At 39.3% G+C, this 25,209-nt stretch overlaps 1 protein-coding gene across 1 annotated transcript; it reads right to left on the bottom strand.

Moving 5' to 3' along the window:
• Nucleotides 1-590: 590 nt before the first annotated feature.
• Nucleotides 591-1,528, bottom strand: LOC149946448 (uncharacterized). Its single transcript, XM_090173299.1, has 2 exons — nucleotides 1,478-1,528; nucleotides 591-1,415 (listed from the first exon to the last, which is right to left on the bottom strand). The coding sequence occupies exons 1-2, from the start codon at nucleotides 1,520-1,522 to the stop codon at nucleotides 657-659; spliced, it is 804 nt and encodes a 267-aa protein (XP_090029425.1). The 5' UTR covers nucleotides 1,523-1,528; the 3' UTR covers nucleotides 591-656.
• Nucleotides 1,529-25,209: the final 23,681 nt, after the last annotated feature.

Raw genomic sequence — 25,209 nt, 5'->3', positions numbered from 1 at the left:
ATACCTGTTCCTATTACAGTGGTTAGAGAAAGACTTCATACAGTACTTCAAGGATTGGGAAAAGGAGGTTTTAACTAGGCCAGGCGAGTTTACTGCACAAGAGCGAAAGAAGATGATCATAAGTCGAGAGACAATTGAAGGTTTAGTTATGACAGGTATTGAATTAAGGCTTATTAAGCTATGATTTTTGAAAAAAAATACTGATTTTTTTTACATTTTCAGCCCAATCTGTGCCAGAAGTTGTTCGTTTCCTTGTAGCGAAAGATGCAATGTTTGTAATGACGTATAATTTATCTCAGGATGTATTAGAACAAGAGTTCGGGAAACATAGAGGAGCTTGTGGTGGTAATACTAACCCAGATATTATGCATTACGGCCAAAATGTGGACAGATTCATGGAACTTGAAGAGGAAATAGTTGCTCCGAAAGAGGGTAACACCTTAGTTTCGTGAAAAAGTATAGATCTTATTGGTTTTAAATAAACATTTGTTTTTCATAAATGATTTTTTATTCAATACTTTGGTATCTAAAAATATCTCAAGTGCTTTTATCACAATTGTAATTAAACAATCTAATTTAGGAAGCTGCTCCATCATTAAAATTCACAACAAAAATAATTTTGTACTAGTTACCAGAAGTCATTTAAATAACCAACCCTAACTTGCCCGCTTATCATTTTCTTTTAGAGCTTTTCGTAATGCAGGTTCTGCCTTTTGACTTTTCTTTTCTTTGCAAAAGTGCTTAGCTCTTAAATACAGCATTAAGCCTTTGCCTCTTACTTTAAGAAAACTTTCAACCAATTTAGTTAATAACTTTTCAATCATATCAGCTTTTGGTACTATTGCCTCATTAAATATATCATTCCATTTCTCTTTAACAATTTGATTCCTGTAGATGGAATCACTAGCACGATTTTTCCGTTCTGAATTATGATCAATCACACTAATTCCCTGTTTTGCATTGTAATAATCATCAACAATTTTATCCATCAACAAGAAAAATTCAAATGTATTTTTTTTTACATATAATAACCCACCCCGGTTAGTTTGGGTCACCCATGCTGTGATTGATAAATTTGAGAACTCCATATCAAGATACTTCTTGATATCATCATACGATCCCTTTACAGCGAGATTGTCACGATATTTATAATACTTTACATTATTAAAAACTGATTTTACAGTTGCTCCAGCAACATAGTACAAAATTTGTTGGGCCTTTAAATCAGGCTCCTTTGCTAAGGTTCCCAAACCTGGATGAGGATTTACTGGTTGACTAGTTCCAATGATATTCTCAGTCAAGTTGTCCTTGTCCATTTCATTTTTGGTAATATGAATTTGTACAAAATTTAGTAGGTAGCGTAGAAATTCTGCAGCGCATGATCTCTTTTGAAATGGTGAGAAGCAAGAAAATATCTATAAAAAAACCATTGGTACACAATTGCCATTATGTCCCTATTATGTAAGAAAATATTTACTGGTGGGGCTATTGAAGATAAATAATCCATAGCTTCATGTAGCATGTATTTATCAGATTGTACTTGCTGCGCTTGAGACCAAAATTTTTTTGATGATTTAAGATTTCTAAATTCATTGTAAATTGCTTGATATCCACTGACCCAAAATGGAGCTGCTCCTTTTTCCCCAGTCTGAATTAAATCCAGAAAAACTGTATTTAATGATTCATTTGGTGTTCCCAACACACCACCAAATTTAGTTAAGCATTCGTTGATAGTTTTAAGAAATTCATCTTCCGTGACACCTGATAAAGAGGCATAAATGAATAACATACTGAAAATAAGTTTACTTCTTGTTTCAACCTACTTAAAAGAGCTCCAGGTGGTTTTGGTTGAATCCTTTTCTTTTTATTAGGCTCGCTATGTATTACTTCCGCAATTATGGTATCACTGTCTCTAGTAGCCTGCAGTTTACTACTATTATTCCTATTAAAATTTCTAGAAACATCTAAATCTATATACTGTTGCTCTAGCAAATTAAAATCTTCAAGTTTTGAATATTCTGTTACACCATGAAAATTTTCTTCTTTGGTATTATTGGTGCTGTAGTCTGGCAGTTGTATCCTAAAAAACAATACAGATTAAACCAAGGCTTATGGCGTAATCCGACAAAAAGGTACAAAAAAACACGATGAGTTAATTTTTAGTAATAAAATGCTAGTTAAATAAACAAATATTTACCTTATTGAATAGAAATGGTCCGAATGACGGTCTTTCTTTTTTCTTTTCACATCAGAATTATAATTATTATCTATCTTATATACACGAGCCATTAAAACTGACCTCGTTTTGAACTTTTGATGAAATTTTCACAATAACCTTGAAAACCCTTGATTTAGGAGACTGCCAACTATTTTTAACCTCACCAAGTTGGCCGCAAACGGACTCTCCTCCCGCCGATTTTTTAGCTGGATAACCCGTCCCTTTAGCTATAATACAGTCCATGGCTCCAGACTTACAAGTTCTACCAGAGTCCAGAACTTTGGTTTTTAATGCTCCAGACGCTGATTGCCGTGATTTATCTTAATCGTTTCACTTAGGGCTTAAAGCCATTTTTTAGCGTTTCATATATTTAACATGCAAGTACGTGTTGAATCTAATTGTAGAAGGCGATACATGTGAGCCCTAACTCTAGATGGCGATAATCGCGACTCGGCCTTAATGATTATAAGGTCCCCCAAAAACAGTTTCGCGGGAGGACCCAGAACCCATAGCTACGTCACTAAGAAAGCCACTATTTTTAAAATATAATTTATCAAAAACAAATTTTATATTAAAAATTAATAAATTTGGTGGATTTTATTTCTCTTTAACTTCATTTGAATTGCTTGTGTATTTAACTTTAATTAATACTAAACACACTGGAACCGTATAGGAACCGTTTAGGAACCGGAACCGATTGGTTCTAAATTTTGAGAACCGGAACCGTATCCGGAACCGATAAAGCAAAAATTTAGGATCGGGAACCGGATCCGGAACCGAGATAGTCCAAAAAAGTGGAACCGTTGCATCCCTACTATTTACTAATTATCATTTCTCAAGCTTTCAGATGTAAAACTTCCCAAAACAATGAAACTATTTTGGCCACAGTGAGGTATCTTGATGTGCGTTCTTAGATGTCATTACTTTCAGAACAACAGGTTTTGAGCCTGATATTAATGAAGGTGAGTGTTACTGTATTGGATGGACCGCAGGTTTTTGAATGCGAACCCTGATGAAGTCTTACGATGCTTTTTGGCATTGATCTCTCACTGCATCCCTGTACTCATGTGCTGATGCTCTCGACACTTCTGATTCAGCCGCATTGTTACAAAGTTGGACCGGCATTTGACAAGATCTGCGATAGGGTATTGGAACTCTAATATTGTTGGTCTCTTCAGATATAGCTGGACTAGTCTCTTTAGAGATATCTGGGCAATGCCATCGCTCCATAGATACGTTTCTGCTGGACAAGGCAGAAATATTCGACGTGTCAGCCAAAAAATTTAAATGACGCCGATTTCTTCTATACAATTGTCCTGTTATGGTATGATCGTATCCCCACCTTCCTTACAACTGTACCAGGAATCCATGGGGTATGAGACTTAAAAAGGTCTTCATGGCTTGACTTTGTAGCAGCTCGTTCAGATTATGAGCGCCTCTGTTTTAATATTTTCGCATCTTTTCTTGACGAGCGGCTATACTTGGGAAATTTCGAATAACCCGAGGTTGGAGCTGAGCTAGCGATAGTAGTATTAATCTCTGAGCCGGACTTGGCCGTCATTTTGAGGAGTATTTCTCCAATCCAATAGCGAGCTGTATATTTTGTTTAGAGTAACAAGCTTTATTAAGTAGTTTTTTTTACCATTTTTACTGCTGACTCCGATTCACCGTTAGCTTTACTATAAAACGATAATCTGGTTATGTGGAAAAAACCCCAGAATTATGCAAATTGCTGAAATTCCTCACTTACCAAATTTGGTGCATTAGCTGTCTTTAATATCTGAGGAGCTCCATGTCTAGCAAAATGAGCCTTGGAGCTTTTAATGAGAGTTCTTGAAGTGTGGTTAGGTAGCTTCTCCACTTAATAATAATAATTGCTATAATAGTCCACAGTAGCCATATAATTATCTTTATTCAACGTAAAGACATCCTGAATAACATCTGACATGGTCGTACTGGAATTTCAAACAACAATATGGTATATTTTCGATATCTTGTCAGGAATGTATTGCAAGCTCCACATTTCGATATATATTCCTTGATGCCCCCCTCTATACTTGGCCAATAATTGTATATCGCGCTTTACGAATAGTAGAATCGGGGCCAGATGACAATATTGAAGTCTTTTAAGCATTTCATGTTTAAAATTATGAGGTATCAATAGACGGTGCCATCTTTAAATCAACTCATTTTCTGCAACAAACAAATGTCGGTCTTTAAAGTATTGCCTTAACTCTACTGCAAGATCTTTTTTATACAAAGGCTTGACCGAGAAGGCAGTGATATTCTTCGGATCAATTAAAACCATGGCTAAAAACATGGACTTAAAAATAAAATGCTTGATGACGAACTTTGATAGCAACACAACGTTAATGTTTTGATGAAAAACATTATCAAATTATACGTCTACATAACGAAATATAAGAGAGATATAAACGATCAAATGAAGAAAGAAGCTATTCGAAAAAGGCTCACCAAGCTAATACTTTTTCAAGGGCAATAAGAGTTATTTAATCCTTTATCAATGTGTGTAGAAACCCTTCCTCACTTATATCTCCCTTTTACATCCTTTGATTGCAATGTCAATGGCCAAATACTCAGGTAATGTTTATTTATATTCCTCTTATTTATTTAGTTTATTTTATTTATTAATATTAATTTAGAAACTAATATATTCATAAGTAACAGATAAATATCATTAATATTTATTTACATTTCATTACATAATTTGGAAACTTATTGGTACATTCCTCCATGCTTCCTTTGTTTACATCTGACAGTTGACGTGTATCAGATTTGTAGCCCGGTGTACCGCAAACAGAGTGCACACCCCAGGAGGCCCTCATCATAATGCCCTACGCCAACGTCCACAGCCCGGACAGGTGACAGAACAGCCAAGGCAGCAAGAGAACCCTACCGCTGACGGTCTCACCTTCGACTGCTCAACCCAGCAGAAGGTGCAACAATGGGATGACCAACCCCTCACTTCGCTCACAGCAGTGGGAATAAGAGCGGATGCTATAGCAACTCCAGGCGACACCCTACCTACGTAGGTAAAGAATCAGAAAGTGCTCCTAAAGGGGAACGACGGGCACACAGCGGCCCAAGTAACCCGGTACAGCTGGCACCGAACACCCGGTGTTGGCCAAAAAGGCCGGGAAACAGGGCCACTGAGCCAAATACGGAGACCCTCCGCCCCACAGCAGGCTACCCAATCCTCCGAGGCAGCCAGTTTGCCTGGACCTCTCTGCTAGCCTGAGCCGAAGCTCAGTTTCCAGCCCATACTTGACCGAAGTCAGTGGTGGATATTAGTACCATTTGATACAAGAGCCGGACCCCGACTCTCCGGTAAAACCACCAGTTATTGCACTCTGACAGCTATTTCTACTTTTTTTTTAAAGTAGACGTCCATATCACGCATAACGAAGCACCGGAGCTCAAAACCAGCCTCAATCTCGTAGATCCAGCAGTTTGTCTAGGTATAAGTATAGTTCCTATGTCTATTGGTTCTACCATTTCATCAATTTGTGCAGCTAGCACTGGTTCTGTAAAATAGTGGAGCACTCTTCGACAATCTTCACCCAAAGCAGAACGAAGAAGGGCACATTGAACTTTAGCATCGTAGGTTTCCAAATTCTTTGCTAATGCAAAATCTTCAAAAGCTAAAACACACAGATTTAGGCAGAGATACATTTTAACCCGCCATGAATAAAGTGCGGAAAAAAGGGATAATTCTGACCTTGGCCATTCCCATTCATAGCTCAATTAACGCGGTTTTGGGTACAAATGTTATATTGGTAGAGCCAAATTTTTTTTTAATCAATTCATAGAATTGAGTCACTCACGAGGCATAATTTTCAGCGGGACTCCTGCTTCGATATTGCTTACGCATTGACTTATAACTTTAGCTCGAAGAAAAATACTAGACTTTTGGTCTCGTTAAAATGTCTCTGGAACGCTCTTTTGAAAATGTATCGGATTTTCATGAGAAACGCCCCTTTTCTTGTAAATTTACGAGTCTTTCGTCTCTGGAACGGGCCCTAAGTCGGCGACACTAAGAGCGTTGTTACTACAAATGTAGTATGGCGCTAAGATAAGGTTAGGTTGAGTGTTAATTAATAAAACATAACAGTACTGATATTAAAAGGATCTTTATTCATAGACGTTCATTGTCGATCGTTACATGTCAGTGTGAGGGAGAGTGGTTAGCACATACCCACATATCAAAATTAGCTTCCATTGAAAATATTGTATTATGTTGCTGAATGTATACAGGCTGTTTCAATGTGTTATGCGAGAATTTTAAGGAGTTGTAGGGGTGAGTTAAGAAGTATGCCTGTTTTTTTTTTTCATTTTCCTACGATGAGTCTAAAGAGCGCGAGAGAGCTTCAAAGTGTGGTCTACTAGCCCCTGGAATTAGACTGCAACAAGCACAAAACCAAGCAGCAGGGAAATGCGAACATTAAGGTTTGGGTTCGTGTGATAGGTAAAAAGGACTTGGTAAACAAATTGAGGTAACCAGCGTTAAAAGGTAATTTAAACAGTAATTAAAGTCCCTGCTGCTTGGTTTTCTGCATGTTAAAATATGAATTACGAGAAAACTATTAATCAAAGCTATTTCAAAAAAATCAATAGCGTTGTAGTTCAGAATGATGAGTTTTACACCACTATTTGATCGATTTGTATACAATCATTCATATAACCAAGCCATCTCATCGATATTAAATTAACTTGATTTTGGAATTAAGTTTTTGCTATTTTTAGTTCTTCGAAAGAATATTCCAACCTAAAATTATATCAAAAATAAACCATTCCCATCATTGATTTCAAATGAAATGAAATTAACATGTACCGCGTAAAATTATATTTAAACCTATAAATACTTAGTAAAAATCCAAATCGTGTGTTGCTTCATTCTTATGATTATAAACTTAAATTAAAAAACCTTCATTTTTTAAATTAATAAGTTTATTTTAAATTAAAACAAATTATATACATAGTTTGCACCGAAGGGAGGGGCCTATGATCTCCATGGAAACCGGGAGGGGGGTCAAAAACTCAAAACATTTCGCCGATAGCTACTAAATAGGTATCCATTTTGTTGGTTATCTAGTAAGGACCGCCGTAGAGGGCACCCCAGGGGGGGGGGTAAACTCCAGCACCCCTAGTGGTTAAAACTAGCAGTGAAGGAGAAAGAGAAGGGAGATGAAGACGAGACTAGAGAAGGGAAGGTGTGAGACCAGCGGCGGGGTAGACAGGCGTAAGAAAGGATCGTTCAGTGAACTAGTGAGTCCTAATAAAATATAATTTATGTTGTTTAAATAAACTCAGGCGTCTCTTATATTAAAAATCTGATTAATTTATTGTAATACTTGATTCGTAGACGAAAGTTCATTACATAATGGTGGCCCATGGGGGGATGCCTTTGTAAAAATATTAGTATTATTTTGCGGAGTAGAAAACAAGTTTCGAACAAGAATAAACAACGTTAAACACGGTCCGTACCCATAAGCGCCATATTCGGGGGAATTCTGCAGACTTTCCTAGGAAAGTTGTGACACGCCTTCTTTCTTTCAACTTTCGTCTTGAGATTTCATTGGGCGCGAAATCACATGTCGCATTACGTCCCCAGGGACCGTACAAATTCGACCCCTTCGCTCCGATTGGTTGTCGTTACGTCATAGAATGACACCACGTGATTGTGAGGCAATAATCGCCATCTATTCGACTCCCAAGGACCAAGTTTAGTTCAGTTCCGCAGCCAGATTCAGCGGGACCGTGGTTAAGAGTTCTCATAGGCTGAACTGGTCGGGACGTATGCCTATTGTAATTGGCTAGAGAAAATTGAAGGGTGAAAGATTTCCCCGGGAATTTGCCGTTATCTCTGACGCAATTCCGGGGAAAATAACTTTTAGCTTGGAGGCGCCTTCTGTCTTTAAGCGCGAAAACTAACATCATGAAATTTCGAACGGAAGTGAGTTTATCAAAAGGTCACGGTCAACCGGAAAGAGTGCTGAAGGTCACTTTAAATTTAAAAATGGCGTGTGAAGCTGTGGAAAAGGTCCCCCGAACGTGTGTGCTAGTGTCGTGTATAATTTGTAAAAATGTCGATAAAAATTATATGTCAGCCGTAATTTACACGATCTGGACGTTGAGAAATTAGGTATGGAGTGCAAATTTTTACGAAGAAGGTATATTTGAAGGTTTCAGGTTACTGGAAGTCGTGCATTGGTGTAGGCCTGTAACCCTTGCCTTTTTTTAAACAAATTAAGATCCTTTTTTGCAAGCCGAAGAGGTTTCATCTGCAAAAGTAAGTAACTTGTTATAACGTATAATTCTTAGACTAATTAAGTACTTTTAGATATAATTCGTGACAATGTACAGCGATTCGATTCCAAAAATATGTATGAACATTTTCATGTTGAAAAGTATTTTTATTTTAACATTTGTAATAATGGTACTAAAATGTAGAAGGTAGCTTGAAGGTTTGGGCTACAAACTGCCAGACAAAAATGGACTTTTTGCGTGTCAATATCAAATCCTCCGCAGTAAATATTAACAAATATGTATAAGAGAGGCGACTTATTCAGCATTTTCTTTGGTGTTTTAGAAAATAACCAATTTTTTATGTTAGGAGTTGATAAGCTACTGATATCGTGATTTTGGTCGAGAATTGGTTCAAGTCTTCGATACGGATATTTTTAAACTTATTTTATCCAAAAACAAGGCAGATGGCGCCACTTAACTTGATATCGGAAAAAATCACTTAAATATTGGTTATAATGCTAATTTTCATAAATGTTGGTTGCATTTGATTCTGTTGGTAGAAAATTCTTAATTCTGCAAATTTTTTCAAAAACCAATGTTTTGGCAATTAGGCTTAAAAAATTCACAATATTGCATAAGTATGTATTTTGGTAACGTAGCCCGGTGTAGTGTATCTCTTGTAAAACGTTCGCATATGAATAGGTAGTGTCATACTTTCGGTAGCATTAAAGTTTTTCAGTTTTTTACTGATATTTTACGATGAATAACGTTAAGAAACTAGAAGCTGAACATTGCTTGAAAAAAACGTAACTCTTGGTTCATACAAACCCCGTATTTGAAAAAATAAAATAAAACTAAGCAAAATCTTATCAGTTAAGAGTAAAAAAATACACTTCATATATTTTTAAAATACTAATTGACATTTTAGATTTTCGTTGATTAATAGCAATATATATTATTTTTAAAGGACATTCTAATAAAAATAATTCCAAATAATGATTATGTAAATAAACAGAGTTCAGCTGGTCATTTCTTTTATCTTAATGCTTTATAATCACATTCTGGACGAATTGCGAAAATTCAAACAATAGTTAATACTATTTTACCAATTGAACAAGCCATAAGAATCTCCAGTTAATTGAGCCTCACCATCCATAAAATATGACTGGGAGCTATTGACACTCCTTACTGTAAAGAGCCTTTCGGTTAATTAAATTGTAGTGTCAATGGAGATTGAAACATTTATATCAATTGTAGCCCCAAGGAATTCCATTCCAATAACCTTGACATGGTTGCAACAGTTGAACGAATCGTAGATACTTTTAGAGCTCTGAACTGGCAAGTTTGCACCTTTACTTGCTTTATTGCTGTAAAAAAGAAAAACTATTTTTGAAGAGCAGCTCTTAACAAGGTTGTCCATCTTCAAAGGAGAATGAGAAGTGGTCACTCTTTGAAAATGGTGAGACCAACAGGGACTGTAAGAAGAAAATTGGTTACTTTTTCACATAGAGTTACGAAAAAGATGGACATCATACCATCAAGCCACCTTCTAAATTTTGGGACCATTATTACAAAAGTTAAAATAAAAATTATTCTCAACATGAAAATGTTCGTACCAGCTCTTCGTGTATTGAGTAAATTCCATTCTTATCCATATCGCAGTATCTTGTCACGAACGATATCTAAAAGTACTTAATTAGTCTAAGAATTAAACGTATAACGACTGCTTTCGATTTGGGCGAAAATTTTAGGAAATGGTGCCGATTTTAGTAGGAGGGATCTACAGTTCTTTAAAATTCGCCACTCCCGCGCAAATAAATTAAACGAGAATCACTCGTCCGCCGTTACATTGAAATTTATATTATTCGGGATAACCGTGCTAATAAATTGAGGAGTTGAGTGAAAACAATACAGTTCAAGGTTCAATGAAATATTGATTTTATTCTTGTCTTTAGACCTTAACTACAATTCCAACCTAGTATCAGTTTAAGTACTTTTCTACAATTATCTTATTGTAGCCACTGAATAATTATTTAACCATTAACATACACTTTTCAGTATCACACTTTTCAAGTATCACAATTTAAATGAAAAAAATAGTCTTACGTTGTTCTTCCGGTCTTTTGCCTTCGGTCTTGACCACACACTTAGCACAATATGGTTCAAACACAATAACGTTAATAATTCACTTTGAATCGAACAAACACATGGACTCTCAACTGAACTTTGGCCTCGGGCTCTCTTTTCAGCGGTCCCTCTGGGCAGTCCGACAGCCTCTCGAGTCGTCTCCAATACTTGATTCTCTAAATTTAATATGACCGGGACGGCTTTATATACTGCCCCCGTGTTGACTTAAAAAATATAATTTAAAGAGAATAAGGGGGGGGGGGGGGAGCGGTTGATAAACAAAGGTGGTCTTTCCTGACCTTGAATAGAACACCCGGCTTGAACTATAGATGGCGCCAGGTTTGCGGTCTATAGTTCAAGCCCGGGGTTTTCAACTAGAATTAGGGTGACTTTTGTCTGTCGTGCATATTTAAACCAAAAATTACGGAAATATTACAATTTTTTTACCCAAATTGGTTGAAATCGTTATAAACGTTATAACAAGTGTACTTCTCTTAATTTTGCAGATGAAACCTCTTCGGCTTGCAAAAAAGGATCTTAATTTGTTTAAAATAAGGCAAGGGTTACAGGCCTACACCAATGCACGACTTACAGTAACCTGAAACCTTCAAATATACCTTATTCGTAAAAATTTGCACTCCATACCTAATTTTTCAACGTCCAGATCGTGTAAATTACGGTTTACATATAATTTTTATCGACATTTTTACAAATTATACACGACACTAGCACACACGTTCGGGGGACCTTTTCCACAGCTTCACACGCCATTTTTAAATTTAAAGTGACCTTTAGAACTTTCTCCGGTTGGACGTTACCTTTTGACAAGCTCACTTCCGTTCGAATTTCCATGATGTTGGTTTTCGCGCTCAAAAACAGAAGGTGCCTCTAAACTAAAAGTTCTTTCCCCCGGAATTACATCAGAGATAACGCCAAATTCCCGGGGGAAACCTTTCCCCCTTTCATTTTCTGGAGCCAATTACAATAGGCATACGTCACGGCCACTTCAGCCTATGAGAACTCTTAACCGCCGGTTAAGCTTAACCGTGGTTAACCGGGGACCAGCAGAATCCGGCTGAAGAAGAAAGTTGAAAGAAAGAAGGCGTGTCACAACTTTCCTAGGAAAGTCTGCAGAATTCCTTCGATTGTTTCTACGCTGCCGTGTTTCACGCCAAAATATGAGCACGTGACTTTCCTGCGCCAATCCAGTTGGGGAAGAAGCTCCTTGGTACAAAACAACAGCCGCGTCGCCATTTTGTCGAGGCAGTCAGTCCCGTTTATCACGTTACGACTTTCCCTCCCTTTTGAAGAACGGTTAACCACATCGTAAGCTCGTTTTGCATTTATTTTGAACTAAATAAATTAATCCTAATAACTTTTAATAATTTAACGATTGTTTATATCAATAATAATTCTGATATAAAAATATATCTGGGACGTTATGGAATCTGTTGAGCAGTTAGATAATATTATATACATCGTGTTTGTTCAACTAAAGGACTATGTTACTGATAGCTGGTTATTGATTTGCTGGCTGTACCGAAGTGTAGCATGGGGACTTTATTTGGCCCTTGGCCTTTACCTTTTGATCTGCTGGGGATTAATCGACGCATTCTTATGGCTGTGGAAGTGGCCCATTTCTTTTATAATTAGAGGGGCAAAACCTCTGTGGATGTTAATACCAATTTTATCTCCTGTGTGTTAATAGGAGTATGGAGAATATGAACTTATTTGAGTAGAAAAGGTCTAAAGTATGGCCAACAAGCGGAAGACTTTGGATATAAGTTGGGACGAAATCTCCTAAATTGGGGCGATACTGAGCCTGATCAAACACCACCACCAACGCCGACCGCTAGCACACAAGACCAGTGCTCTACAGAGACAACAACTACTACTGTGGACGAAGCAAATAGATCTCCGGAAAGCACAGAACTATCACAGCTATGACAACAGATGGTTGAATTACAAACAAGCATGGCAGAGTTACTTATCCATGTTACTTCTGGAGCTGAACTCCCACCTAACAATGGGACGAGATCAATTAATGGGTTGCACTCAACTGAACTTCCAACGCCACGACGGACAGTACATTTTCCGGATATGGGTAGTATTGAAGATCCGCACCGTTTATCCTTTGGGTCGAGTATGGGACCTGACCCGGGTAATAACAACAGCGTGCATTTTCCTAATTTGGGTAAAGTAAAACTAAACATTCCTATGTTTTCTGGTGGTAAGGAAAACCCGCGTAGCTTCTTACGAGAATTAAAACTATATGTTGAGGGTAACCAACTAAATATGCAAGGCATTGCTGCTATATCCCGTAGTGTTTTCAGAGGTGAAGCCCGAGTCTGGTATGAAGGCTATGAACCGGAGACAGAACCACTGGGGTGGAGCTGGTCAGGTTTCGTGCAGGCGTTTGAACGACACTATCTGACCGCAGAACGAGAACATCGGATCAAGGCTGAGATTGAGTTGTCTAAACAAGGAGACCAGGAGTCTGTGGGAGCTTACATAACTCGGATACAACGACAGAACCTGTTATTGCTGCAGCCGTTGACGAAGGAAAAACTGGTGAAGTATATGATTAAGAATGTTCTGCCAATTTACACCCCACACTTAAGTAGATATAACTGCCACGATCTTGAAAGTATTCGAGTGAAGGTTACAGAGATGGAACAGATGTTCGGACCGAAAGCTAACCAAACCCCAGTGATTCAACTTAATCAACCTCGATTAAGTCATAGTCCAGCGCAGCTAACCAGTTCGAACTATGGAAGATTTCGAGGAGGACATCGTCGGGGCCAGCCTCGCTATGACAATATTACCCATGAAGTTACCCCAAAGAAGGAAAACGAAAGTCGAGACTGAACAAGGCAGGGACTCAGTGTCTGAATGTAACTAAACCTGCAGTTTTAAATATTAATTTACGTCAAGCCTACGGCATCTATTTTACTATGAATAACACTACCCAACTGGCATGTGTGGATACGGGTGCCGAAGCAAGCTTTTTAACTAATTCATTTTTAATATCTCTAGGACTAATCAAATCATTAAAAAAATCTAAACAGATCTATTTTCAAGCAAGTGGCGAAACTATACTAATATTTGGAACAGTTCCACTACAGACAGCTATTAATGGTCACTTTACAGGTTGTTTACACTTTAATGTTGTATGGTTGTTGCCTTGTCCCGTAGTCTTGGGAACAGACTATCTGACTCGTATAGGAGTAGTTATCAGTTTCAACCAGTACAAGCATACTTGGGGCAATTGTTCAACACAGTTACATCGCACGGACAGTGAACAAAAGGCTAAAGAGGAGGTTATTCCAGACCATGTTATGGCCGAAGTGGATAAAGCCATAAGTGGAGAAAACACCAATAAAAAACCACAAGGTGAATTGGTTGATTTTAATCAAAGAATTTCCAACAGTGGTAACAGACCGTATTGGGCAAACGGATTGGGTGTACCATAAAATTAAACTCAAACCTGTAGCCAAGGTGGTCCAGAGTAAGCCACGACGTTTTACACGACAAGAAAACGCTGTTGTAGAGGAGGAGGTCCAGTCTATGTTAAGGGATGGAGTCATAGTACCATCTGATACTCCATATACCTGTTCCGTTAGGGTTATTGGGAAGAAGGATGGAGGAAGAAGGTTTATTGTTGATTATAGACGACTTAACGATGAAATCGAAGACGATCCTTACCCCTATCCTCGAATTAATGATATACTAGATTCTATCCAACAGCCAAAATACATCACTAAGCTGGACTTAAGAGCTGGATTCTGGGAGGTCGCCATGGACCCGGACAGCGAAAAATATAACGGATTTATAGTAGAAAGTGGCAAGTATCATTTTAAGTATATGCCATTTGGTTTAAAAACAAGCCCGTCAACCTTCCAACGGTTGATGGACCGAGTACTTAAAGGTGGCAAGTATCTGGGGGTGGCCTGGTATTTAGATGACATCATAATCGCCAACCACACTTTGGCCGATCACATAAAAGCTCTTTGATACGTACTATCACAGCTGCAGAAAGCCGGCTTAACTTTGAAAATATCAAAGTGCACCTTTGCCTGCTCAGAATTCAAGGTCTTGGGCCATGTTGTCAACACCGAAGGACTCAGCATTGATCACGCTAAAGTTCAAGCCATTCGGGAGTACAAAATCCCTAAGACTCAAGTGGAACTAGCTACATTCCTGGGTATGGTAACTTACCATATACGTTTCATACCAGATTTTGCAGAAGTTGTAGCACCACTGCAGCGACTAAAGAAGAAAGGGGCAAAGTGGAGGTGGACTGAGATAGAATATACGGCATTCGAAAGGATCAAAGAGCTCATTGCAAAAGTGGTTATCTTAACTATACCTAACCCAGAATACCCGTTCATCGTCACTACAGATGCAAGCGACCACGCCATCGGCGCTATGCTCTCACAGATTCAAGATGGGGTCGAGGTGCCACTAGCCTATACTAGTCGAGCCTTTAGAGGAGCTGAGAGGAACAAACGCAATCCCAGAGAAAGAGTGCCTAGCAATCGTATACGCCATAGAAATGTTCCGCTATCATCTGCATGGTCAACATTTCACTGTGGTCACAAACCACCAAGCCTTAACATGGCTGTTTAACCAGAAAAAGCCTAAAAGTAAGTTGGTCCGATGGGCTATTCAACTATAAGAATATAGCTTTAATGTCATTTACAAACCGGGTAAAAGTAACAGAGTAGCGGACGCGCTATCTCGCTCTGTTGAAGACCTAGGGGTAGACAAAGCCATTCCGTTGAAAAGTCTAATGACAATTTATCTAGCTGCTGGAAGTCAAATGCTTGATCCTGTAACACTTCAAGATGTCAAACAGACACAAGAAGCTGACAATGAGTGGACCGGAATTCTGGACCTTCTGTTGAAGGGCACAGAGCATGATCTATACGAGTTGCGAAATGGTATAATCTTCAGGAAGGCTACTACTTTCAGACCCGCTCGAGTTTTGGCACCGAAAGCTGTCCATCAACGTCTCATATATATGTACCATAGTCATCCCACCTCTGGACATCGAGGAAGAAGGGTTACGGATTCAAAAATCACTAAGAAATATGTCTATCCTGGTTTTCGGAAGGTAATATATCAACACCTCAAGAATTGCATTATATGTCATCAGTACAAGGCAAGTAATACTAAGGCTATCGGTAAAATGATTACTTACACCTCTACAGATGGACCTGGTCAATTGGTCTGAATAGACATGATGGGACCATTACTACCAACTCAACGCCAGAACAGATACATAGTCGTAATTGTTGACTACTTCAAGTATTGTAATTTCAGACAATGTCACGCAGTTTACCTCTGCAGTTTGGAAAGAAATGTGCCGTATGATGAAAATCAACCCCACCTTTACTACTCCGTACCATCCACAGACCAACCTCAGCGAACGAGTAAACCGAGTGTTGGGAGAGCAATTAAGTATTTATGTTGGCAACGCCAACAATAAATGGGACCTTGGTTTAGAATTTCATCAGCTAGATATCAATTCAGTCCACCATGCAACAACTAATAATTCTCCGTTTTTCCTCATTTATGGTCGAGAAGTACGTCTACCTTGGGACGTAGAAGATAACCGAGAAGTAGCTGACGAAGTTGACCTTTCTGTCTTACAAGACTATGAGAAACGACCACTCACAGAGCTACAGAACGCCCTAGAACAAGCGCACGGGTACTCCCGTATTGCACAGGAAAAACAGAAGTACTATTACGACCAACGGTACAGTGCAGCTGAGTTAGAAGAGGGACAGCTACTATGGAAGAGGAACCATAAGTTGTCCAACGCAGCCAAGGGTATTATGGCCAAACTGATGCCAAAATGGGAAGGACCGTTGCAGGTTGTACAAAAGATCAGTCCCGTAACTTATGAGCTCAAGGACCTCAATACTGGTAAACTAGCTGGGAAATGGCATATTAACCAATTAAAATTTTATATGGAACAGGATGATGGAAGTCAGTTTGATGAAGTTCAAAATGCTGATATCAATGAAGTATCTGAAGTCTACGCTCCGCCCACTGGGACTGTCATATCAACACCTAATACTAGTAGTGAGCAGGTAGAAGAACCCGAGGCTGAGACTAGCTTGATAGACCCAGAGCCAGACGGAGAAGACAGTACTAGTCCCAGTAACATAATCATATGTAACGCAGAGTTGATCAACTCGGAAGAATCACCGAATATCATAGATAAACCTACAGAAACCGAGCCATCGATAGAGGAGGTCGAGCAACTGTCACCATATTTAGAACCTCTAAACCAAGGCTGGATAAGAGAAATAGTGATTCGGAAGAAGCAACCACAAGGCGGTAAGAAAGGCCGAATAGGGGACGTTTACTACTATTCACCTGTCTCGTTCAAAAAGCAAATAAGATCCAGCAAAGAATTGGAGAGAATGTGGGACCCCCTGGTAGATTTAGGGTCAATCCCAGGTTTGAAAATATGGATGTTCAATTTCAGTCCCGAACCAGTTCCTGGAGCAACACCTGATCAGGAATGGTTGAGAAGTGCCCGCTAATTATTCATAGTCAAAATATTTCAGATGGACTCCCCTACCTTCTTCATAGAAGAAGAGGAATGTACTGTGGTCGGTGAATACCGAAAAGATCTGCCGTTTCCCATTATTTCAAAAGAAACCTACCATTTGATGAAAAGGAGTCCTCGGGTTGAAGAAGAAGTAGATGAGGAACGATTCCAAAAGCAATATGGGGTAACCGGAGTAATCGCCACCACTAGAGCAGCGGTCCGGTATGAAGAACATAAGTTATTTAAGAAGATGGGAATTTCAACGGTCCTAAGGAACAATGTTATCTTAATTGACCAGGTGGAGCCAGCAGAATATTCCTCTAATAGCGAGTCTACAAATCTGAAAACAGCTTGTACCGTATCCAACGAACCAATGGTACGTTTTAATGGAAATTTTGACATTATGCCCGCGGGCTATAACCGTCATATCAGCCACGTAAAGAAGCAAGCTGATCAACAGTCGAAACGCTAATACGTAAACCGACCAGCCCCACGACGTGAAGTCCCATTGAGAGTACCTAGCCGACCACCTACCAGAAGAAGACACCCAGTGGTCCAATGCTATAGGTGTGGTCACAACCATCTCGTAAGGAACTGTCGAGCTGAGAGGCGAGTACCAAGATCACAACAACAATGCCACAGCCACCAGTTACCATACTTTACTGAAAGGGAGATGCCACGACCGTATCAAGAAATAAAACATTTACAACGATAAAATGAAAACCAAAGCCAAATTAATTGAACTTTCCATTATTTTGTATAATTTCAAGTACTAAATTGTTTATATGTCTAATCACTAATTTTGGAATCACGTAAGATCCTTTCTTAAATAAGCGGGGGGATGTGTAAGGACCGCCGTAGAGGGCGCCCCAAGGGGGGGGGGGTAAACTCCAGCACTCCTAGTGGTTAAAACTAGCAGTGAAGGAGAAAGAGAAGGGAGATGAAGACGAGACTAGAGAAGGGAAGGTGTGAGACCAGCGGCGGGGTAGACAGGCGTAAGAAAAGATCGTTCAGTGAACTAGTGAGTCCTAATAAAATATAATTTATGTTGTTTAAATAAACTCAGGCGTCTCTTATATTAAAAATCTAAGTAATTTATTGTAATACTCGATTCGTAGACGAGAGTTCATTACAATCTCATACAAGCGACAAAACTGACGAAAATTAGATTTATATGCTTAAAAGGTTTGAAAATAATATCTTTATGGGCCTTAAGCAAAATCAGATAAGATTTTAAACCCAGGTTATTTAAATAAATAAGAAATGACGACAAGAATATCTAAGAAAAGAGGTTGGAAAGGTTAATGAAATTAGGGCTTTGTGGTGATCCCTTTCACAATTACCTTCGGTATCGAATAAAATGACAATATTCGGTCTCTCTTTCTAATCGAACTAATCGAACCATTTTTAACAAGGCAGGTAACCATTTTTAACGTGAAACTAAATTCTTAATCATTTTCAAATAATTAAAATCCGCAAACAAACGATTGAAACTGTTAACCCTCGCGTATAAGTAAGAAATCTACACCAGCAAAATGGCGTTATTGTACAGTTCATTCTTGCTCAAATTACAAATATTACATATTTATTCTTGGTGCATACATCTATACTTGGAACTGCTTTATTGATGCCGAAGGAATGCAAACTATGTATACACAAAATACTCGACTAGTATAATTGCCAAGTGATATATTGAAATAATAACTCGGTGGTGACGACATCGCTAACTAAGCCACAAATTAACACTTTTTATATTTTTATATGTGAATCATTGATATTTCTTTGGATACACGTTTCTTTTTCTTTACAACTCTGAATAGAAAGAGGAGACTGGTTCGATTCCAGCTTGTGGCACTGGGAGCTGGCCAGTTCACTCCCCGCTGGTTTAAGGGATTTTCCCACGAATTCTTCGGTTTCCTCTTTCCATAAAAACTTGTTGAGGTTAACGGTAATATTTTGTGTAGGGAGCTGCTGGCTCGCGTGGCATGAAGAGCATTCCACCACCCTCCTACGTATTGTAAGCCGGCCACCTGTTTAAGGCATTCTAAGTCTCTAGATGATTTGGGCCGAAGGTGGTGCCTTGGGTATTATCCTAGCTGATTATTACTTTTATTGGCATATATATTGAACTTAACCAAAATTACCAGAAACCATAAAACTGTTTATATTGATCTATTTTCGGGCAGAACGCAAGCAAAAGGCATTAATGGGAACACTTGAACTAGTCTGGATTTTTGAGTAAAGATTGTTTTAACACGACGGGTCCATGACTTACTTTGACAAACGGCCAAACTAGTGAACCATTGTCCAACGTTTGAATTCGTGGTCATGACACAAGGGACGACGCTGCCGGTGCACATTGAGGAGCAATGATGGTCGTTTGACGCGTTGACGCAGTTGCCGCTGATTCGGCCACTCGCGGAGGCGTTGATCGTTAGCCATACTATCACTAGAACGCATATTAGAAGTGAAACGTTTAACGAAAATGAACACTTACGTTTGCAGTTGGGAAGAGCTTCAACTTCGTATCCCTAATTCCCTTTCGTTCGGATCGTCCGTGGACGTCAATCGGTACTGTCCATTCCCAGTGATCACGTAGAAATTGTCCCGAATATTTATGTAACAAGTTGTGCCGATCGGATTTGCCGGACACGACTCTTTTGCTATTTGACTGCTGTCCATTTCTAACGCTGGGCTGAAGAAGGAACTAGATGCCACTGTTGGCTCCTCCGTGAAAAAAGGGCCGCGTGCTTTGTCAGAAATAAACCTTTATTGTTACAACTATCGTAGGCTACACAATCATGGTCTATATGTAAGCTTCTAAGCTTTATGGATTTGGTGGATTCTAAATAAATCTCCATTTATTGAAAAATATTGCTATTTTAAAATAGTTTCGACTAATTTGATGTTCAAGACGGTCCCTACATTTCATGTTCATAAGAACTACCATTGGACTGTTAAGCAAAACCGACTTAAACACGCGAAAAGGTAGAAAAATCCACAGTGAAAAGGGTGCTAAAAAGCTAAACCCTAAACAAATTAAAATAAATTAAAAATTTTACAAATTACTTGTAACAATAGGTCTTCGAGAAATTCTTCTTCAAATCAAAAACGAATTAAAAAGGAATTAAAATAGCCAGAATAATAATAAAGCTCCAAAATCTTGGCACTAATACTCCTATAAAGGTCCATATTTCTTCGAAGGGTGAAACGGTGATCGGAAAAAACATTACTTTACTAACAATTACCACCTCAAATTTCAAAACAATGTATTTTTTCTTTGGAGAACAGATATTTAGCAGGATTTGCGTGTATTATTATTAACTGGCACGTAGCCCTCAAAGCTGTACGAGGCAGAACTCTTCAACCACTGGGGTAAATTATACGTCAAAATACATCGAATTACATTTCGGTGATACGAGGAACAAAAATGATTGTGTATAATGGTTATTTTATCAATATAGTTATACTTAGCGGCAGGTCTCGGTTTCTGGGAATTCGGGGTTGTTTGAGATCATCAAGGCCTGTGCTGGTTGCTTAAATTACGAAGCAAGAAGTGTCGGCTGATGCGATGGGCGCTCCGGTTGCAGAAGTTTTTGCCCTTCGAAGTCTTTCATTGGGCTGGGATGGAGAATCTGGTTGCTGATGCCCTATCCCGCTGTCCGGTTGATTCCTGTGCTGACGTTAACATCGTGGATCATGGCGTTCCCGAGGTGCCTGATGGTCCTGTTCACAATATTCTGGGCGGGGTGCATTCTTTGGTCTGTATAAGGGGTGGAATAGTGGTTCCCGCGGAGGTGGTTTCTCTGCATAAAATAGTGAAGGCTCAAGGGGTGGATCCTTTATTGGTGACGGTTAGGCAGCGCGTGAAGCCAGGCACTAGTCTGGAGGGGCTGTTCCGCAAGGCTATAGATGGCAAGTCAGCCAAGGTGGTTCTCCAGAAGGCTTTACATGGACTGGTTCTACGTGCTCTTCACGATCATCCTTTGTCTGGGCATAGGGGTCAGACGGCGACATACGCCCGTGCTTCGGCTCGCTTTTATCATCCTCGGCTCTATAGTGTGGTTCGAGATCACATCAGAAGCCTGTGGGGTCTGACAACGCTATAAGCCTTTGAATACCAAGAGGACGGGCCTAATGCTGTCTTTCACTAAGCTGTATCCTGGGAATCTGGTGGGGATCGATATGACGGGGACGAAGAATCAAAACTGTTTCATGATGGTAATTAGAGGTTACTTCATGAAATATGTGGAGGTTTTTCCTGTCCGCAATATCACGTCTATCACAGTCCGTAAGGTCCTGGTCCAATATGTCTCGCGCCATGGTATCATGCGGGCGCTATTATCCGACAATTGTCCGCAATTTATTTCTGGGTTGTAGGTTAATGTGTGTCGCCTTTTGCATATTCAGCCTAAGTTTACGACTCAGTCTTATTTCACAGAGCGGGTAACAGGGTCCTGAGGGAAATGATTAATATGTATCTGGGGAATTGTCATATAGCGTGGGATGGGGATTTACCTTTGAATCAATTAGCCATCAATAGTGCAATTCACCAGTCCACCTGGTTTTCACCGTTTGACCTCCACCATATGTATGAGCCCGTAGTTCCTTGGGATAGTGGTAGTACTCCTGCAGTTTCTACCTTTTTAGAAGCCGATGTGGTCGAATACAAGCGGGGACCTTTGCTGGACCTTCAGCTGTCCTTGGATTGCCAGAAGTTGTATTATGATGAGAATTACTGGGAGTGGACCCTAGAAGTGGGTATGATGGTATGACGCGTTATTCATCGCATTACCAGGGCGGCCAAGCGCCTGACCAAGAAGTTTCTCCCTAGGTGGCTGGGTCCGTTCCCTATCGTAGAACGCCTAACTCCGGTTTCATACATGTTGATGGATATGGTTACTGGGGAGCTGGCTGGGACTTGGCAAATTAACCAGCTTCTGTTGTATCTTTCTTCTGAGTCCCACGATTCTGAGATGCAGCTGGAGGACGTCCCGGATGCCTCTTTACCTCCGCTGGTTTTCCATTTTGGGGGGGGGGGATGATGTAATGAGGGCCTTCGCATAGGGATGGAAAACTAGGGATGCACAGATATATAAGTATTCGAAAAACATTTGTAGGATAAACATTTAAAAATAATAAAATACTCGATTAACTACCTTATGATAATATTATATGGCCACAACCTGACATTTCCCTTTAAAAAAGGAAGTTCTTCAACGAGGCTTGGCTTCAGTCTATTTCTTAATTTTGTAAGTAGCTTTCCGGTTGTACCAAACAGCCTTTCACCATCAACACTATATGCAGGTGCCGATAGATTTATTCTAGCAAGGCTGGCAAGAATTGGGAAACGTTCTTTATTAGCGCGCCGCCATTCGAAAACATCGGTTGTCTTAGGGTTTAGAGGTCGGCGAATATTTCGCCGCTAAGCGCGTAAGACCAAAGAACTTTTTACCTCTCCGAGGGGAACTAGTTTTATTGGAAATTTTATTATTGTAATTTTTATGTATGTAAATGTTGAGTTTGTGTTATGGCGGTTGTGGGTGATGAGTTTGTTGTGTGCGCGTTTTGTATAGATGGATATTTTCTCTCCAATTCTTCATAATGACTTTTGGGACGGCCCGAGTGCTGAGGGTTACGTAAACGTCTCAACATCCAAATGGCAGGGTTTCCACCAATTGTTCACGGTATTCATATTAATATCAAATTGCGATTGCATCGAGTGAGATTCGAACCCGAGTCCTCCTGCGTAACAGGCAGACGTTCTACCATAGAACCACCGATACATGTAACGGCTCATGGAAAATTATAAACTAAGCTTAAGCGGAAGATTATATTAATAGTTTTTAAAGTCAAAATTGTTTTACGTATGAAAATTTAAAGGTCAAATCTTATTTTAGCGCAGTTAGCAGAGATAAGATGGTTAAAGGGTAGACCCGGGGTTGGTCCACTTAGTTAGTTTTTTGTAATTTATTTACGGGTTTTCTCATCGACTTAGATATAGTTGTATTGATGTGTTGGCGTTGGTTTGACGTTTATTGATAAACTTTTGAACCGTTAAAATTCATTTATTTGCCGTTCTTGCATGGGAGTTTCTTAGTGCCAATTTCATAGCACGTGCATTTATCACTGCATAGCTTCCCATTTTTTTTTTTGCAAAAGCCAGAATCTCTCCCTGTAATTTTATTATAACCGAGTCTGCAATTGCAGGACCCTTCCCATGGATTTGTTAGGGATTCTTGCATTTTGTAATTTACGCGTGACCGATTTTTTTTCATAGTCTAGCTCTATATAAAATAAACTGACAAAGCGTGTCCGAAACTTGAACTAGACTAAAAAGATAAATTATTTTCGAAATTCGGTACTACGGCCTTCCTCGCTCTTTGAACCCCCAAAGGCAGCGGTTCCCAAAAGGTGTTCCGCGGAACCCTGGGGTTCCGTAAAAGGGTCACAGGGGTTCCGAGAATTCGCAGCGCGGCCATCTTTGTTTGTGTCAAGAGTTTAAAATGAGTAAAAAAAATTAGTTGGGGTTCCGCCAGAATTAGGTGGATAATTTAGGGTTCCATAGCAAAATAAAATTGGGAACCGCTGCCCTAAGGTTACAATTTTTGGATTGTCTTTTATATAAAGGGTGTCTTATTTTGCTCTTACATCGCGTTCTTGTCTGATACTATATAATAGGTAGAGTTTAATCCGTATAGGGAGCATTATAATTTTCAGATAATGAAGCTTTTATTGAAATGAACCCAAAGTGTCCCATAACAAAATTCCCGCTTGTACACATAGTCTAGGTGCTAAAACTGTCTATTATATATCTAGTGTAGCATAGGGAGAGAAACGCATGGACCCTAGAAAGCGACTGGCGGGAGGGGGGAAGGAAAATAAATTTCAACGCAAAAAAACACCCCTAAAAAGGGCATCTCACCATGATACCAGCCACCAGCCCTTACCCCATACGTCTAACAGCTCTGATAGCCGATTGAATTAGCGTGAATAAAGTCTCGGTCAAATACACTTCCAAACCGCTTCGAAACACTTTTAAGCGATTTCTAGCAAGTGTGAACGCTTTAAAAACCAGTAACAAAGCGCTTTGAAGCGATTTCGTGGTGTAAATGTGGCCCCAGCTGAGTTGCCAGATGTACGATCCGGATCGTATTTGTACGATAATTGAACCCGCTTTACGATATACGATCCGAAGGCTGGATCGTACCGCAAAAATACAATCTTACGAGAAAATACGATCCGAAGTACGTTCCGTGTAATAAACTGTTTTCTTTAGAGCGGAAACCTTTATATATCTTTAAATATTGCATCTTTAGCAAAGGTTATCTCCCAGATTCTAAATTCCAAACACGCTCTTGATGTTTGTTGGGGGCGTGATAATTGTGACCACGAATCGGAAATATTCACAAAATATTTTCTAACGTGTTTTTTCGTACATAAAAGTGAGCGGGAATTATACGTAATAATAGGTTTAACAAACTGTTTTTTTAATCTTCATATATCTTTTCCAGTGACTTGTTTTCGCCCGTACGATCCTTCTTAATCTAGTACGATCCAAATCGAAACTCGGTACGATAATCCGCACTTGGAATTTGGCAAACCTAGATCCCGGCTTAAGAGTCTATATTACGATCGCTATTTGCTACCAGTCACGTAGGATCGTTTTGGGCACCAGATTTTGGATTTCAAGTGACTTTACTTCGTCGTTATTCTTAAGACTTCGCGAGACCCTTACAGAAAAAACAAATTTCAAAAGATTTCCGGAAACTTAAGTAAGCATTATTTGCACTTTTGTAAGCTTTTCAATATTTATCAGGCCTTGGCTGGTCGTTGAAAAGACTGTCGGGGGACAATTTCCCGAGTATCGTCCAAAAACTAGGACTGATTCGCGGATAATTGTCAGTCCAAGGCATTGTTACATAACGATTGACGTTGTCATTGGCGAAACAGGCTATCATTAAAATATTTGCATTGGATGAATAGTAAATGTCATACTTATTGTTATTACGTTACTTATGATATATTTTAT

This window comes from Leiobunum rupestre, chromosome 4, assembly GCF_980474605.1.
Source record: "Leiobunum rupestre chromosome 4, qqLeiRupe1.1.hap1, whole genome shotgun sequence".
NCBI classification, from domain to species: domain Eukaryota; kingdom Metazoa; phylum Arthropoda; class Arachnida; order Opiliones; family Sclerosomatidae; genus Leiobunum; species Leiobunum rupestre.
The sequence above is the reverse complement of the archived record's forward strand: the minus strand, read 5'-3'. Positions and strand labels throughout refer to the sequence as shown.

What these genes read in the sequence shown, in the direction of transcription:
- LOC149946448 (XM_090173299.1), bottom strand. Translation starts at nt 1,522, where the DNA reads ATGCTACATGAAGCTATGGATTATTTATCTTCAATAGCCCCACCA. An exon ending in TATCTTCAATAGCCCCACCA is followed by an intron (nt 1,416 to 1,477) that starts GTAAATATTTTC and finishes GTTTTTTTATAG; the next exon opens with ATATTTTCTTGCTTCTCACC.